Source organism: Aquarana catesbeiana, linkage group LG10, assembly GCF_042186555.1.
Source record: "Aquarana catesbeiana isolate 2022-GZ linkage group LG10, ASM4218655v1, whole genome shotgun sequence".
NCBI lineage: Eukaryota > Metazoa > Chordata > Amphibia > Anura > Ranidae > Aquarana > Aquarana catesbeiana.
In genome coordinates this window covers 164,026,747-164,041,427 of record NC_133333.1, presented here as the reverse complement: position 1 = coordinate 164,041,427, position 14,681 = coordinate 164,026,747, and the positions used below count along the sequence as shown (strand labels likewise).

The 14,681-nt window shown below is 41.4% G+C and overlaps 1 protein-coding gene across 1 annotated transcript in view; it reads right to left on the bottom strand.

The window, feature by feature from the left end:
* The window catches only part of LOC141110996 (L-amino-acid oxidase-like), a 53,576-nt gene extending 43,600 nt beyond the window's left edge, over window positions 1–9,976 (bottom strand). Inside the window, exon 1 of the mRNA XM_073602879.1 lies at window positions 9,843–9,976. Within this exon, the coding sequence (XP_073458980.1) occupies window positions 9,843–9,855 (13 nt within the window). The 5' untranslated portion in view covers window positions 9,856–9,976. The remainder of the gene's footprint in view (window positions 1–9,842) is intronic.
* Window positions 9,977–14,681: the final 4,705 nt, after the last annotated feature.

Here is a 14,681-nt window from a genome sequence, read left to right as displayed (position 1 = left end):
AGGATTGTGTCAGTATGGAGGTGGAGCCTGGCACTCAGCATCAGCAGCAGTCTTTAAGGGATCAGTCCCAAGAAACACATGGACTTGTACGTGGCTGGGAGGAGGTGGCTGCGGACCATGTCATCCTTAGTGACCCAGATGGACCGAATGCCTCAGCAAACCTACGCTGCATGGCCTCCCTGATCCTGCAAAGCCTGCGTAAGGATCCTCGTATTCGTGGTATCAAGGAGAAGGACCAATACTGGCTGGCAACCCTCCTTGATCCACGTTACAAGGGTAAGGTTGCGGACCTTATCTTGCTGTCGCAGAGGGAGCAGAGGATGAAACATCTTCGGGAGGCCTTGCAGAAAGGTCTGTGCAACGCGTTCCCAGAGACTGGGAGGTTAGAAACTCCTGTTTCTGGACAACGTGTTGCTGAGGCTTCGGTCAGTCAAAGAAGGAGCGGTGGAGAAGGTGACCGTCTGACTGATGCGTTCAGACAATTTTTTAGTCCGCAGCCCCAAGGTATGATCGGTTCCAGCAACCATCACCAGCGTCTGTTTTACATGGTGCAGGAAAACCTAGGGGCAAGATCTGACTTGGACACCTTTCCCACCGAAAATCCTCTGGGTTACTGGGTCTTGAGGATGGATCACTGGCCAGAGCTTGCACAGTAGGCAATTGAGCTCCTGGCCTGTCCTGCATCCAGCGTTCTTTTGGAACGCACATTCAGTGCTGCTGGAGGCTTTGTAACCGATCACAGGGTGCGTCTGTCCACCGACTCGGTCGATCGACTGACCTTCATAAAAATGAATCAGTCTTGGATCACCACCAGCTACCAAGCACCTGATGCTGATGTAACCGAATAATTTTTTTTTAAATCTCAGATCCCTTCAAAGACTGCTTATGCTGATGCTGAGTGACTATCCCTGAGTAATTATCCTCTTCCTCCTCAATCATCACGCTGATAGCTTGAAAGAACATTTTTGGTTCTGGGCGCCACCACCAATGCCTAAGGCACGATTTTTCAGCCCCTGTTTAACAGGGGCGTGTAATTACAATTTTTGATGCAATACTTTGCAGCAGGGCTCGTTCCTGCGTTCCAACTAGAGTATCTGTGAGGGGTTGCAGTGTTTGTGGCACCAGCACCAGTGCCTAAGGCCCAATTTTTCAGCCCCTGTTCAACAGGGGCATGTAATTACAATTCTTGATCTAATATTTCACAGCAGGGCCCGTTTCTGCGCCCACCAAGAGCGAGTAAGGACTTACAGTGTTGTGGCACCAGCACCACCACCACCACCACCACCAAAGGCCCAATTTTTCTGCCCCTGTTTAACAGGGGGGTGTAATTACAATTTTTGATGCAATATTTTGCAGCAGGGCTCGTTCCTGCGTTCCAACTAGAGTATCTGTGAGGGGTTGCAGTGTTGTGGCACCAGTGCCTAAGGCCCAATTTTTCAGCCCCTGTTTAACAGGGGCGTGTAATTACAATTTTTGATGCAATAGTTTGCAGCAGGGCTCGTTCCTGTGTTCCAACTAGAGTATCTGTGAGGGGTTGCAGTGTTGTGGCACCAGCACCAGTGCCTAAGGCCCAATTTTTCAGCCCCTGTTCATCAGGGGCATGTAATTACAATTCTTGATCTAATATTTCACAGCAGGACCCGTTTCTGCGCCCACCAAGAGCGAGTGAGGACTTACAGTGTTGTGGCACCAGCACCACCACCACCACCAAAGGCCCAATTTTTCTGCCCCTGTTCAACAGGGGCATGTAATTACAATTCTTGATCTAATATTTCACAGCAGGGCCCTGTGAGGGCTTACAGTGTTGTGGCCACAACAACACCTAAGGCCTAAATTTCTACTGAGTATATAGGGCAGGCCCCTACTTTCAAACATCCAACTTACAAACGACTCCTACTTGCAAACGGAAGGAGACAACAGGAAGTGAGATGAAATCTACCCCTAGGAAGGGAGATTCTCTCCTGTAAGAGTTAATATGGGAAAAACATTTCGAGTCCTCTCCACTGATGCTTTATCACCAATCCTTTTTTCACTTAAAACCCCAAATTGTAAAAACACATTTATCATTGGGACAGAAATTGAGGCGAAATCTTCTGAAGAGGTGCACAGACAGCAAAACAAATGTCACAGGGGTGATAACCCTTCCCTATGTTTTCCAAAAAGCTTAAAGTAGATTTTTTGGCTGGAGCTAAACACGTTAAAAATATACCAGTTCAAAATTACAAAAAGATTCTACTTAACAACAAACCTACAGTCCCTGTCTTGTTTGCACCGCCTGTATACTGCTGTTCAGAGTACAGAGCCTGTATACTGCTGTTTCCTTTTTTAATTTGGTTCCCCTTAATATCCATACAAGACCCAAAGTGTCCCTGGTAATGGACTGGGGGGTACCCATGCCATTTGTCTCACTGATTTTCATCCATATTGCCAGGACCCGACATTACATTAAAGCCGCGAGCAGTTTTAAATTACTTTTTTTCCTTTAAAAATGACATTTTGTGCAGGGACTGTTCTAAGCACGGGAAACACGCGCCACTTTACAGGCATACTATAGACACCCCCCAGGTAAGATATTTAAAGGAATATTTCACTTTTTTTTTTTTTTACTTTAAGCATCATTAAAATCACTGCTCCCGAAAAAACTGCAGTTTTTAAAAGTTTTTTTTGCATTGATACATGTCCCCTGGGGCAGGACCCGGGTCCCCTAACCCTTTTTAGGGCAATACCATGCAAATTAGCCTTTAAAATGAGCACTTTTGATTTTGAACGTTCGAGTCCCATAGACGTCAATGGGGTTCTAACGGTCGTGTAAATTTTCGGTCCGTTAGCAGGTTCTGGTGCAAACCGAATCGGGGGGGGTGTTCGGCTCATCCCTAGTCAAGAGATTTCTACCGCTATTCAGAAAACACTTTACTTTAAACACCATGCCAGATATATCCCCTGATACTCTGTGGGTGGCTCACAAGGCAGTTTTACGGGGCCATCTCATCAGTATTGCATCAAGGAAAAATAAGGGACGCTGGCAACACATTTTTATGTTAACTACAGAACTAGATAAGTTACACAGAATACAAATTGGAAACCCAATACTATCTAATAGACAACTAATAGCTCAGAAATGGTTGGAATTAAATACCTTGTTATCAGCCAAAGTAGAAATATCCCTCCAATGGTCGAAAGCCAAATTTCTCCTACATAGTAACTCGGCATTATCCATGTCCGATATCGGTCATTACCAATAATCTCAAAATTTTTAGTCATGCTTTGGCTGATAGACTGGCTACTATTATAAAAACTCTGACCTCTTCTGATCAATCAGGATTCATCACGGATAATATTCATCTGACTATGAATGTTCCCCAAGATGCTAATCTCCATACAAAATAGGTCCTACTATTGAGTCTTGACATTAACAAGGCTTTTAATAGCGTACTCTGGCCTTACTTGTTTTTGGTGCTACAAAGTATGGGCTTTAAAGATGATTTTTTTTTTTTTAGGCACCGGCCGAGGTGAGGTGCCGCGCCCACCGGCTCCCCCTTCCCCGTGAGGGGTCGGGGGCGGCGAGCAGGAAGGGGGTGGGGAGGAGGCGCCTGCCGCAGCTGGGGCGAACCACGGGAAGAGCCCGGCGCCCGTCCAGAGTCCAAAGATGAATTTTTGACTGGTGTACAAGCTCGCTATCAACTTCCCAAAACTAGAATTAAATTACCAGGTTGCAACTGGGATTTCTTAACACTGGGCAGGGGTACCCGACAGGGATTTCCCTTGTCGCCTTTATTATTCACCTTAGCTCTAGAACCCTAGCAATAGCTATTAAACAACACCCAGATATAACTGGATATCCCATTGAATCTTCTCAATTTAAACTCTGCATGTATGCAGATGACGTTATGCTCTTTTTGACCCATTACCAAATCTCCCTGCACAATTTATTCTCTATATTATCGAAATGTGCCTCTATCTCTGGGCTTTCAGTCAATTTTACAAAATCTACAGCTCTCCCAATTAATATACCCGCTGTTCAGTGTGAGGCACTCAGAGGATCCTTTCCTTTCCAATGGTCAGTTGATAAAATACCTTATCTCGGCATATACATCACACCACAGTTATCTTCTATTTTTGCTGCAAACTATCCACCATGTGTATCCCATCTCCGGAGTTTACTTAAAGTTCCCCCGAAGCCGGAGGAAGACCCCTCCCCCGGAGCTGTTTAATAAATTATTTTAAAGACTTGTGTAGTGTGTTTTATTATTGACGCTTTTTCCCTAGGTGAATGGGTAGGGGTACCATGTACCCCATACTCATTCACATAGGGTGGGGGGCCGAGATCTGGGGGCCCTCTTATTATAGGGGACTCCCGGATTCCGATAAGCCCCCCGCCCGCAGACCCCGACAACCAACAGCCAGGGTTGTCGGGAAGAGGCCCTTGTCCTCATCAACATGGGGACAAGGTGCTTTGGGGTGGGGGGTCCCCGCAGGGCCCCCCTCCCCCAAGGCACCACCCCTCCCCCAAGGCACCACCCCATGTTGAGGGCATGCGGCCTGGTACGGTTAAGGAGGGGGGGCTCTCGCTCGTCCCCACCCCCTTTCCTGACCGGCCGGCCTGCGTGCTCGGATCGGGGTCTGGTATGGATTTTAGGGGGGACCCCACGCCATTTTTTTGGCGCATGGGGTTCCCTTTATAATCCATACCAGACCTAAGGGCCTGGTATGCCCCGCGCTTGCCGCAATAGGAAAATTTGTTTTTCCTATTGCCGCGAGCGCGAAATGCAATACCCTGCCCTTGCGTCGTATCTGGTCCGTTGGACCAGCATACAGACGAGCGGGCTTTCCGTCGGACCAGCACACAGATGAGCAGACTTTCCGTCAGAAACTGAGTCCGACGGAAAGATTTAAAACAATGATCAAATCTAGGTCCGGTGGGCTTTTGGGAAAAAGTCCCCCGGAGCCTACACACGGTCGCATTAAGTATGCTGGAAAGTCTGCTCGTGTGTACGCGGCAATAGACATATTCTGCTATCTTAAATTAATATAGTACCACTTTAAGTGGCCATGATCTGTAAGATCAATACCCTCAGGTATATCTCTCTGATTCTTTATGTACCTAAATTTTTTTTACAGTTACTGATACATATTTTCTAATGGTTTTTCTGTATGCTTCTGAATTGTCTCTTTTTTTGTATTCAAGATCAGGGGTGAGCTCGATGTTTGAGTCGAACGTAAGTTCGACTCGAACATCAGGTGTTCGCCTGTTCGCTGAACAGAGAATATTATGGGGCGTTCGCAGCAAATTAGAGAGCTGCGGAATGCCCCATAATGCACTACAAAATTGCAGTGCATTGATGTCTGATGATTGGCCAAAGCATGCACCTGACCTGCATGCTTTGGCCAATAACAGCGCGCTCTGCTGTGAAGTATTCCAACATAACAACCCCAAATACATCTCCAAGATGACCACTGCCTTGCTTAAGAAGCTGAGGGTAAAGGTGATGGACTGGCCAAGCATGCCTCCAGACTTAAACCCTATTGAGCATCTGTGGGGCCTCCCTCCTCAAATGGAAGGCAGAGGAGTGCAAGGTCTCTAACATCTACCAGCTCCGTGATGTCGTCATGGAGGAGTGGAAGAGGACTCCAGTGGCAACCTGTGAAGTTCTTTTGAACACCATGCCCAAGAGGGTTAAGGCAGTGCTGGAAAATAATGGTGGCCACACAAAATATTGACAGTTTGGGCCCAATTTGGAGATTTTTACATTTTCTCTTAGGGGTATACTCACTTTTATTGCCGGCGGTTTAGACATTAATGGCTATGTGTTGAGTTATTTTGAGGGGACAGCAAATTTACATTGTTATACAAGCTGTACACTCACTACTTTACATTGTAGGAAAGTGTAATTTCTTCAGTGTTGTCACATGAAAAGATATAATAAAATATTTACAAAAATGTGAGGGGTGTACTCACTTTTGTGAGATACTGTATATACACTCTGCATTTAGTCCAGAGTGCATTTAGTCTAGAGTGTAGACTCTACAGCAGGCAGTGTAGTATATAACACAATGTATTGAAGTGGTTAAGGGGAACCCCGTGCCAACATTTAAAAAACAAAAATGGTGTGGGGGTCCCCCCAAAATCCATACAATCCTTCAGGACTGGTATGGATTTTAAGGGAACCCCCAGCCAAAATAAAAAAAATGGCGTGGGGGTCTCCCCCAAAATTCATACAAGGCCCTTCAGGTCTGGTATGGATTTTAAGGGGAACTCTGCACCAAAATTTTAAATGAAAATTGCGTGGGGGTCCCCCCCAAAATCAATACCAGACCCTTATCCAAGCAAGCAGCCATGGCAAGCCAGGAAAGGGGGGACGAGCGTGCGCCCCCCCCCCGCTTGCCCTCAACATAGGGATGGCGCTTTGGGGTCTCATACCCATTCACAGAGGGGGGCTGGGATTTGGGGGCCCGCCATTTTTTTACATTTTGGCGTGGAGTTCCCCTTAAAATACATACCAGGCCCTTGCGCCTGGTATGGGTTGGGGGGACCCCACACTGTTTTTTTTTTTGGTGTGGAGTTCCCCTTAATATCCATACCAGATCCGAAGTGCCTGGTATGGACTGGGGGGGAACCCACACCAATTTTTTCATTGATTTTTATCTATATTGCTGGGATCTGGCAATACATTACAGCCGCGAGTAATTTTAAATGACATTTTTTCCTTTAGAAATGTAATTTTGCTGCAGCACAGTAAAACACATGAGAAAGATGCCCCACTTTGCAGGCGGACTAAGGGAACCCCCCAGGCACGATATTTAAAGGAATATTTCATTTTTATTGTTTCACTTTAAGCATTATTAAAATCACTGCTCCTGAAAAAACGGCCGTTTTTAAATACTTTTTTTGCATTGATACATGTCCCCTGGGGCAGTACCTGGGTCCCCAAACACTTTTTGTGGCAATAACTTGCATATAAGCCTTTAAAATTAACACTTTTGATTTTTCACGTTCGTGTCCCATAATGGTGTTCGCATGTTCGCACAAATTTACACAAGATTATATTTGTGACATCTACTCTTTGTTGTATCTTGTCACAAGAATGTATATTTTATAAACTTTAATAAAAAAAGTTTTTAAACAAAAAAAAATGTTTTAAGGATCATATTCTCCAGTATAAGGTTAACATGTGACTTTTAAAGCCCAACTTTTGGCTCTGCCCCCTGTCGACCCCCCTCCACCCCCAGAGACCCCCCTTGTGTATGCTATGCTCTATTTTGAATAATACTTACCTTTTCCAGATGTCTTCAGCAATGGCAGTTGTCCATAAGGGGCGTCACCCCCCAATCCATGCGCCCCGCCCCTAATCTACATGCAGGATGCCGGTCGCATGGATTTCAAGGGTTTTTTTTTTTTAAAGCTCATGATTAGAGCCTGAGGCTCTATTTGGCTTAAAAAAAGGGTAGGCTCGGGGTGCAGAGCACTGCGCCCCTGAGCCCACCCAGAGTAGTGACAATAGCGAATTAATATTCGCTATTGTCTTCCTGATTCTCCTCCAGGACAATCATGAAGTGGGTCCTGTGACCTGATTGGCCAGGGAGTCTTAGAAACTGGCACTAATACTGGAGGTTATTTTTGAGTAAACTGGCACCAATACTGGGGATTATTATTGCATAAACTGGCACCAATACTGGAGGTTATTATTGAGTAAACTGGCACCAGTACTGGAGATTATTATTGGCAACAATGCTGGGGGTTAATAATGTAACTAGCACCGATTCTGGTGATTATTATTGCTGCTCCTGACATCTAGGCTATGCTTGCATGGTAAATATAAAGTTGGTAACATTTGCTGCATTATCCTTTAAAAGCACTTTGTTCAGTTTTTCTTTTTTTTTTTTTAAATCAAGTACTATTTTATTGAGATGTCACAACCATAATCATATGACAAGAATTCCATTGAAATATACCAAATTCCTATTCCATTCTCCATAAGAACAGTAAACATAACTAAATTATAGTACAGAACCCTGAAGACATAGTGAATAATAATACAAACACTCAACATGAGAGAGAAGTTTCAGCACATACACATTAACTCAGTAAGCACAGTAAAGATAACTACCCAAGCGATCAGCCTTTCGCTGTGCCCACGCAAGGCACCAAGGCAATGCATTTCACAATGCATGTGTCAACTCATATTGAAAATGCCCAAGTCTTAATGCATGTGTTGAGATGTTTTTTGATGCTTTTCTGTTAATTTATATAGAAAATACATCAGTGGGAAAACACATAGGTTTGAGTCCAACATCAATGTGTATGCAGAAGTAATCAGTTACTAAACAACTACACATATACAAATAAGAAATGTTTTCAAAAACAGTAAATACATGTGTTAAGATGTGTTTCAATGTGTTTACGTGTATTAAAATAGAAAACAGATCGAGAAGGGGGCACATGTGTGATTCTAGACTCAGTGTGCACCTGAAAATACATATTTTGTATAAGAGTACAACAATAAGAACAAAAAAAAGAAGTAAAGTACACCATACAAAAAGGGAAAAAAAACACAAAGAAGTAAAATATGCTCATCAGGAATAATTTAACCATTTCCGGACCGCCGAACGCCGATATATGTCCTTACATTGAGGACGGATATCATTGTTATGGCAGCAACTAGCTGCCATAATCCCGGTATCCTCGTGTTCAGCCGGCGGTCTGCTACAAGGTAAAAGTAGTCTCTGTGGCAGATTCGCCGCGAGATCACTTTTATCGGTGGCGGAAGAGGGCCCCCCTCCTGCCGTGCTCCGGTGCCTTCCGCCGCTTACCGGAGCCGTTGGCAGCGGTGGATGCGATCCGGTCCTTTTGCTGGCTGGGCACGGAGACGAGTGAGGGGAAGATGGGCCCCACCCGTCTCCATGACTTTGCAGGGAGGAAGTGCGTCAAAATGTCACTTCTGCCCATAGCTCTTAAAGGGCCATTTTTTTTTAAATAATTTTTTTTAATTACAAATTTTATTTATTTATTTTTTATTGCATTTTAGTGTATATATGAGATCTGAGGTCTTTTTGACCCCAGATCTCATATTTAAGAGGTCCTGTCATGCTTTTTTTCTATTACAAGGGATGTTTACATTCCTTGTAATAGGACTAAAAGTGACATAATTAAAAAAAAAAAACAGTGTAAAAATAAAAGGTAAAATAAATAAGAAAGAAAATGCGCCCGTCCCGCCGAGCTCGCGTGCAGAAGCGAACGCATACGTGAGTAGCGCCCGCATAAGAAAACGGTGTTCAAACCACACATGTGAGGTATTGCCACTATCGGTACAGCAAGAGCAATAATTTTAGCCATAGACCTCCTCTGTAGCGCAAAACATGCAACCTGTAGAAATTTTTAAATGTCGCCTATGGAAATTTTTAAGCTTAAAAGTTTATCGCCATTCCACAAGCGGGCGCAATTTTTAAAGCGTGACATGTTTGGTATCTATTTACTCGGCGTAACATTATCTTTCACAATATAAAAAAAATTGGGCTAACTTTACTGTTGTCTTATTTTTTAATTAAAAAAAGTGTATCTTTTCCAAAAAAAAGTGTGCTTGTAAGACCACTGCGCAAATACGGTGTGACAGAAAGTATTGCAACAACTGCCATTTTATTCTCTAGGGTGTTAGAAAAAAAAATGTATAATGTTTGGGGGTTCTAAGTAATTTTCTAGCAAAAAAACAGTTTTTAACTTGTAAACAACACATCTAAAAAAGAGGCTCGGTCCTTAAGTGGTTAAAGCCCATTACACCTTTATAAACAGCCAAATAGCCTAATAACAAAACAATATAAATTTAACGAAAATAACAAACAACACTTACTAAACTTCTCCATGGCTTTCTTCTGTTTGTGCAGAACTAATATTGTAGATTTGCACTGTCTTTATATTACTAACTTAATAGGAGGAGCAACTCTTACATAATGCAGTGATAAATTACCAACATGCAAATTTGATGTCATATATAGAGCATACAACTGATGTTACAACATAAGGTTTATGTGTAATCTCAGTTGACAGATGAAAATAGTTATGAAGGTATTAGAAGCGACTGATATTGTCTTCTATTGTCTGTCTAGGTATTCATTATTCACTATTGTTTGTTGAGCGTGTAGCCCTCTTTTGGGGAGGGTTAGGGGATTATAAAGAATGGCCCTCCCCAAACAGGATATTGCGCTAAAGCTGTAGGTAAATATTTGATCCAGAACCCTCCCTAAGTGGAAGAGTGGCGTTGATAATAAAAAATTTGGTAGTGCCTCCACCCAGGACAGGTCCTGTGTAAGCAGGGGATTCTCTTTTTGTGAAATTAACCAGTAATGTATTCAAAGTAATTGGGAGCAGAGGAACTCCTGCAACCAGAACATAACATTAAACATAAGTATATGGAAGCACATCAGTGTGAAAATATTACAAACTTTATATAAGAAAAGTTTAATTATAGTACTTACATCCAATATACAAATGGGCCCAATGACAGACCTGGTGGAATTGTGGATATATACATGTATATAGTTATGAATAAATGAATGAATAGAATGGATACCTGCAGATAAACATTGTAGCAAAGTTCAGTTGCATGGGCCCCTAGTGATGATCATGATGCTGTGTCCGTTTCAGTGTAGGACACATTAAGACAAGATCAGCGGTGATAGGAAGATCCTCCAACTGTTGTTCAATCAGCCTGGAATGCAGCTTCTTACCAGCAGAAACGGTGGTGGGGTAATGGAATTCAGAGTCTGCATCTTAGCCCCAAGTAGCTTCTTATTTACCACGCAACTGGACCTCTAAATACCAAGTAGCCATTGGATACCTAACCTGGCTCTAGCTTATACTGGGTATTGAACCCGAGCTAAAATTAACTATAAAATCCCAGACCAGAAGGGTTTAGGGTTAACTAAAATAACAGAAACTGCATATAAACTCTAATTTAATAAACAGGTTTACCTACTAACATACTGGAAGGTGACTGCTACACAAATACAGTGGCCTACACCTAGCTATCTGGCACTCTGCATGTGAGACAATAACAATAAGACAGACATACACTATAATCTCAAAAGTACTGCCTTTACACGCACATGAACTTTAATGACATCCCAGTCTTAGTTCATAGGGTTCAATAGTTAGCCCACCCTCAACAACTATAACAGCTTCAACTCTTCTGGGAAGGCTGTCCACAAGTTTTAAGAGTGTGTCTATGGGTAGAGATGGGCCAAACGAATATTGCAAAAGTTCAGAGCCGAACAACAGACCACATTAAAGTCTATGGGACCCGAACTGGAAAAATCAAAAGTGGCCATGCTGAAGGCTTATATCCAAGTTATTGGGCATAGGGAAAGTATGGGGGTCCGGGACCTGCCCTGGGGGACATGTATCACTGCAAAAAAACTTTTTAAAAAAGATCATTTTTAAATGAGCAGTGATTTAATGATGCTTGAAGTGAAACAAGAAAAATAAAAAATTTCTTCAAATACAGTGCTGGGGGGCACATACTTGCCCGTAAAGTGGCACATCTGTACCATGTATACAACCTGCTGCCACAAAGATTACATTTATCAAGAAAAAAAATGAAATTTTCCCTGCAAGCTTTCTTTATTTTGTAAACAATAGCTTGGGGAGCCAGGCTGTATGATGAGGTCACAATTTAGTGCACTTGAAACAAGATTAGAGATTTTTTTGGATCAATTCTGGTGTCTGTTTCTCAGCGTTTGGATAGAAGTAACAGGTTTGGAAAAATTGGGCTTTGGGCGTTAATTGTGCCCATGAAACCTATACCAAAAAATGTCATCCAGATAAAATCAACACCCACAAAGCTAGGCAGCCTATCAGTCTTGCAGATATTCCATACGCCAAAACCACTTAATCGACGACATCGGCATTAAGGGCTTGATAGCTGCTGCTAATCCAGGAATGAATAATTTTGATAAATGTCAGCCAGTCAACCGAGTTTGTGGCAGCACTGAATGCCCATTCAGAAAGCACACTGGATGCAGGGCAGCCCAGCGAGCCCATTACAAATGCATAGTGGGCAAGTTCTGGCCAGTGGTCTATTCTCATGACCCTGTAACTCAGTGGATCGTCAACTGGAAAGCCTCTATGTCTGTTTTCGCCCCTAGATAATCTCCCACCATATGATGGAGACGCTGCCGATGGGATGTGAAAGCTGACAGCCCTGGGGGCCGAGGACTAAAAAAAAATTTGAAATGCATCACTGAGGCGGACCCCCTTCTCCACCGCTTCTCCTTTGATCAACAGAAGCCTCAAAGCTAGCTTTTCCACGAGACTGTAACTAGACATGTGCAGAACATAAAAATTTGTTTAGTTTTGATTCGTTAGTTACATAAATTTGTTTAATTAAATTTGTTTAATTCATTTTCAGAATTTGTTTAGTTTATCCACTTAAGGACCGAGCCTCATTTTTAGATGTGTTGTTTACAAGTTAAAACATTTTTATTTGCTAGAAAATTACTTAGAACCCCCAAACATTATATATATTTTTTCTAGCACCTAAAGAATAAAATGGTAGTTGTTGCAATACTTTCTGTTGCACCGTATTTGCTCAGCGGTCTTACAAGCGCACTTTTTTTGGAAAAAAATACACTTTTTTGAATTAAAAAAAAAGACAACAGTAAAGTTAGCCCAATTTTTTTTATATTGTCAAAGATAATGTTACACCGAGTAAATTGATACCCAACATGTCACGCTTTAAAAATTGTGCCCGCTTGTGGAATGGCGACAAACTTTTAAACTTAAAAATCTCCATAGGTGGCGTTTAAAAAATTTACAGGTATCATGTTTTGAGTTACAGAGGAGGACTAGGGCTAGAATTATTGCTCTCGCTCTACCAATCGCGACGATGCCTCACATGTGTGGTTTGAACACCGTTTTCATATGCGGGTGCTACTCACGTATGCGTTCGCTTCTGCACGCAAGCTCGGCGGGACGGGGCGTGTTTAAAATGTTCTTTTTTTCTTATTTATTTTACCTTTTATTTTTTATTTTTACACTGTTTTTTAAAAAAAAAAAGTGTCACTTTTATTCCTATATATGTAAACATCCCTTGTAGTAGAAAAAAAGCATGACAGGACGTCTTAAATATGAGATCTGGGGTCAAAAAGACCTCAGATCTCATATTTACACTAAAATGCAATAAAAAAAAAATGTTGTCATTTAAAAAAATGTTTTAAAAAAAATGGCCCTTTAAGAGCTATGGGTGGATGTGATGTTTTGACGTTGCGTCCACCCTGCAGTGCGTGGAGACGGGTGGGGGCCATCTTCCCCTCACTCGTCTCCATGCGCAGCCAGTGAGAGGACCGGATCAGCTCTGCCGCTGCCAACGGCTACGGTAAGCGGCAGATGGCACCGGAATGCGGTGGGAGGGGGACTCCTCTGTACCCCAGAGGCCCGTGTGGAGCACTGTGTGGAGGATTTGCGGTGATTTGTGCACTATCCAGCATGTTTTCCTGTTTCCACTGAACGAATCACACCAAGAACTTTGTTTACCTTTAGATGTATCTGCCTGCTACAGTTCTGCACAATATTTAATTGTTTGATTGCATGTATACTTTATTTCATGCATATTTGTCAACAATTTGTAGATGACAGGAGCGCTGCTTCCTGATAGAGGTTTTTTGCTAACTGATTGATGTATCGATCGGTGACAAATTGTTTTTATCTTTTATATCCAGGTTAGAAAATAAAACAATAGAATGAAATAGAATAGAATAAAACAAAAGAATAGAATAAAATAGAAATATTATAACCATCTTCTGAAATTCAAATAGAATAGAAAAGAATGGAATTAAAAAAACAATAGAATAGAATAGAAATAATAAAACCATTTTCCAAAATTCAAATAGAATCAATTCGAATTTGAATAGAATAGAAAAGAATAGAGTAGAATAGAATAGAAAATAACACAACAGTATAGAAAAAAACAACAGAATAGAGTATAATACAATGAATATAACCATCTTCCTATTCTAATCTATTATTTTCTATTCTATTCAAATTCAAATTATTCTACTTAAATTTTGGGAAATGGTTATACTCTTTCTATTCTATTCTATTGTTTTTTTAATTATATTATTTTTCTATTTGTTTATTCTATTCTATTTTATATTCTATTCCATTCTTCTCTATTCTATTCTTTTCTATTCAAATTCCAATTTATTCTATTCAAAATTTGAATTTCGGAAGATGGTTATATTCTTTCTATTCCTTTTTTTAATTCATTTTTTTCTATTCTATTTTAGTCTATTTTATTTTATTATTTTCTATTCTATTCTTTTTTTATGTACTCAAATTCCAATTTTTTTTCTATTTTAAATTCAAATTTCAGAAGATGGTTATATTCTTTCTTTGTTATTATTTGATTCTATTATATTCTAGTCTATTCTGTTCTTTTATTTTCTATTTTAACTTGTTCTGTAATACTCTATTATATTCTGTTCTTTTATTTTCTGTTATATTCTTTTCTAATCTATTCATTTTTTTTCATTATTTTGGATTTGTTTAAATTCAAAAAAGGAAAATTTGTTCAAATTTCAATTCGGAACGAAACAAACCACACATTTCTAACTGTCTTGCCAACCAATAATAATCCTTCACCACGAATTCTTGGGTCCCTTCGCAGGCTTCGAAGAATAAGAGAGCCCATGCA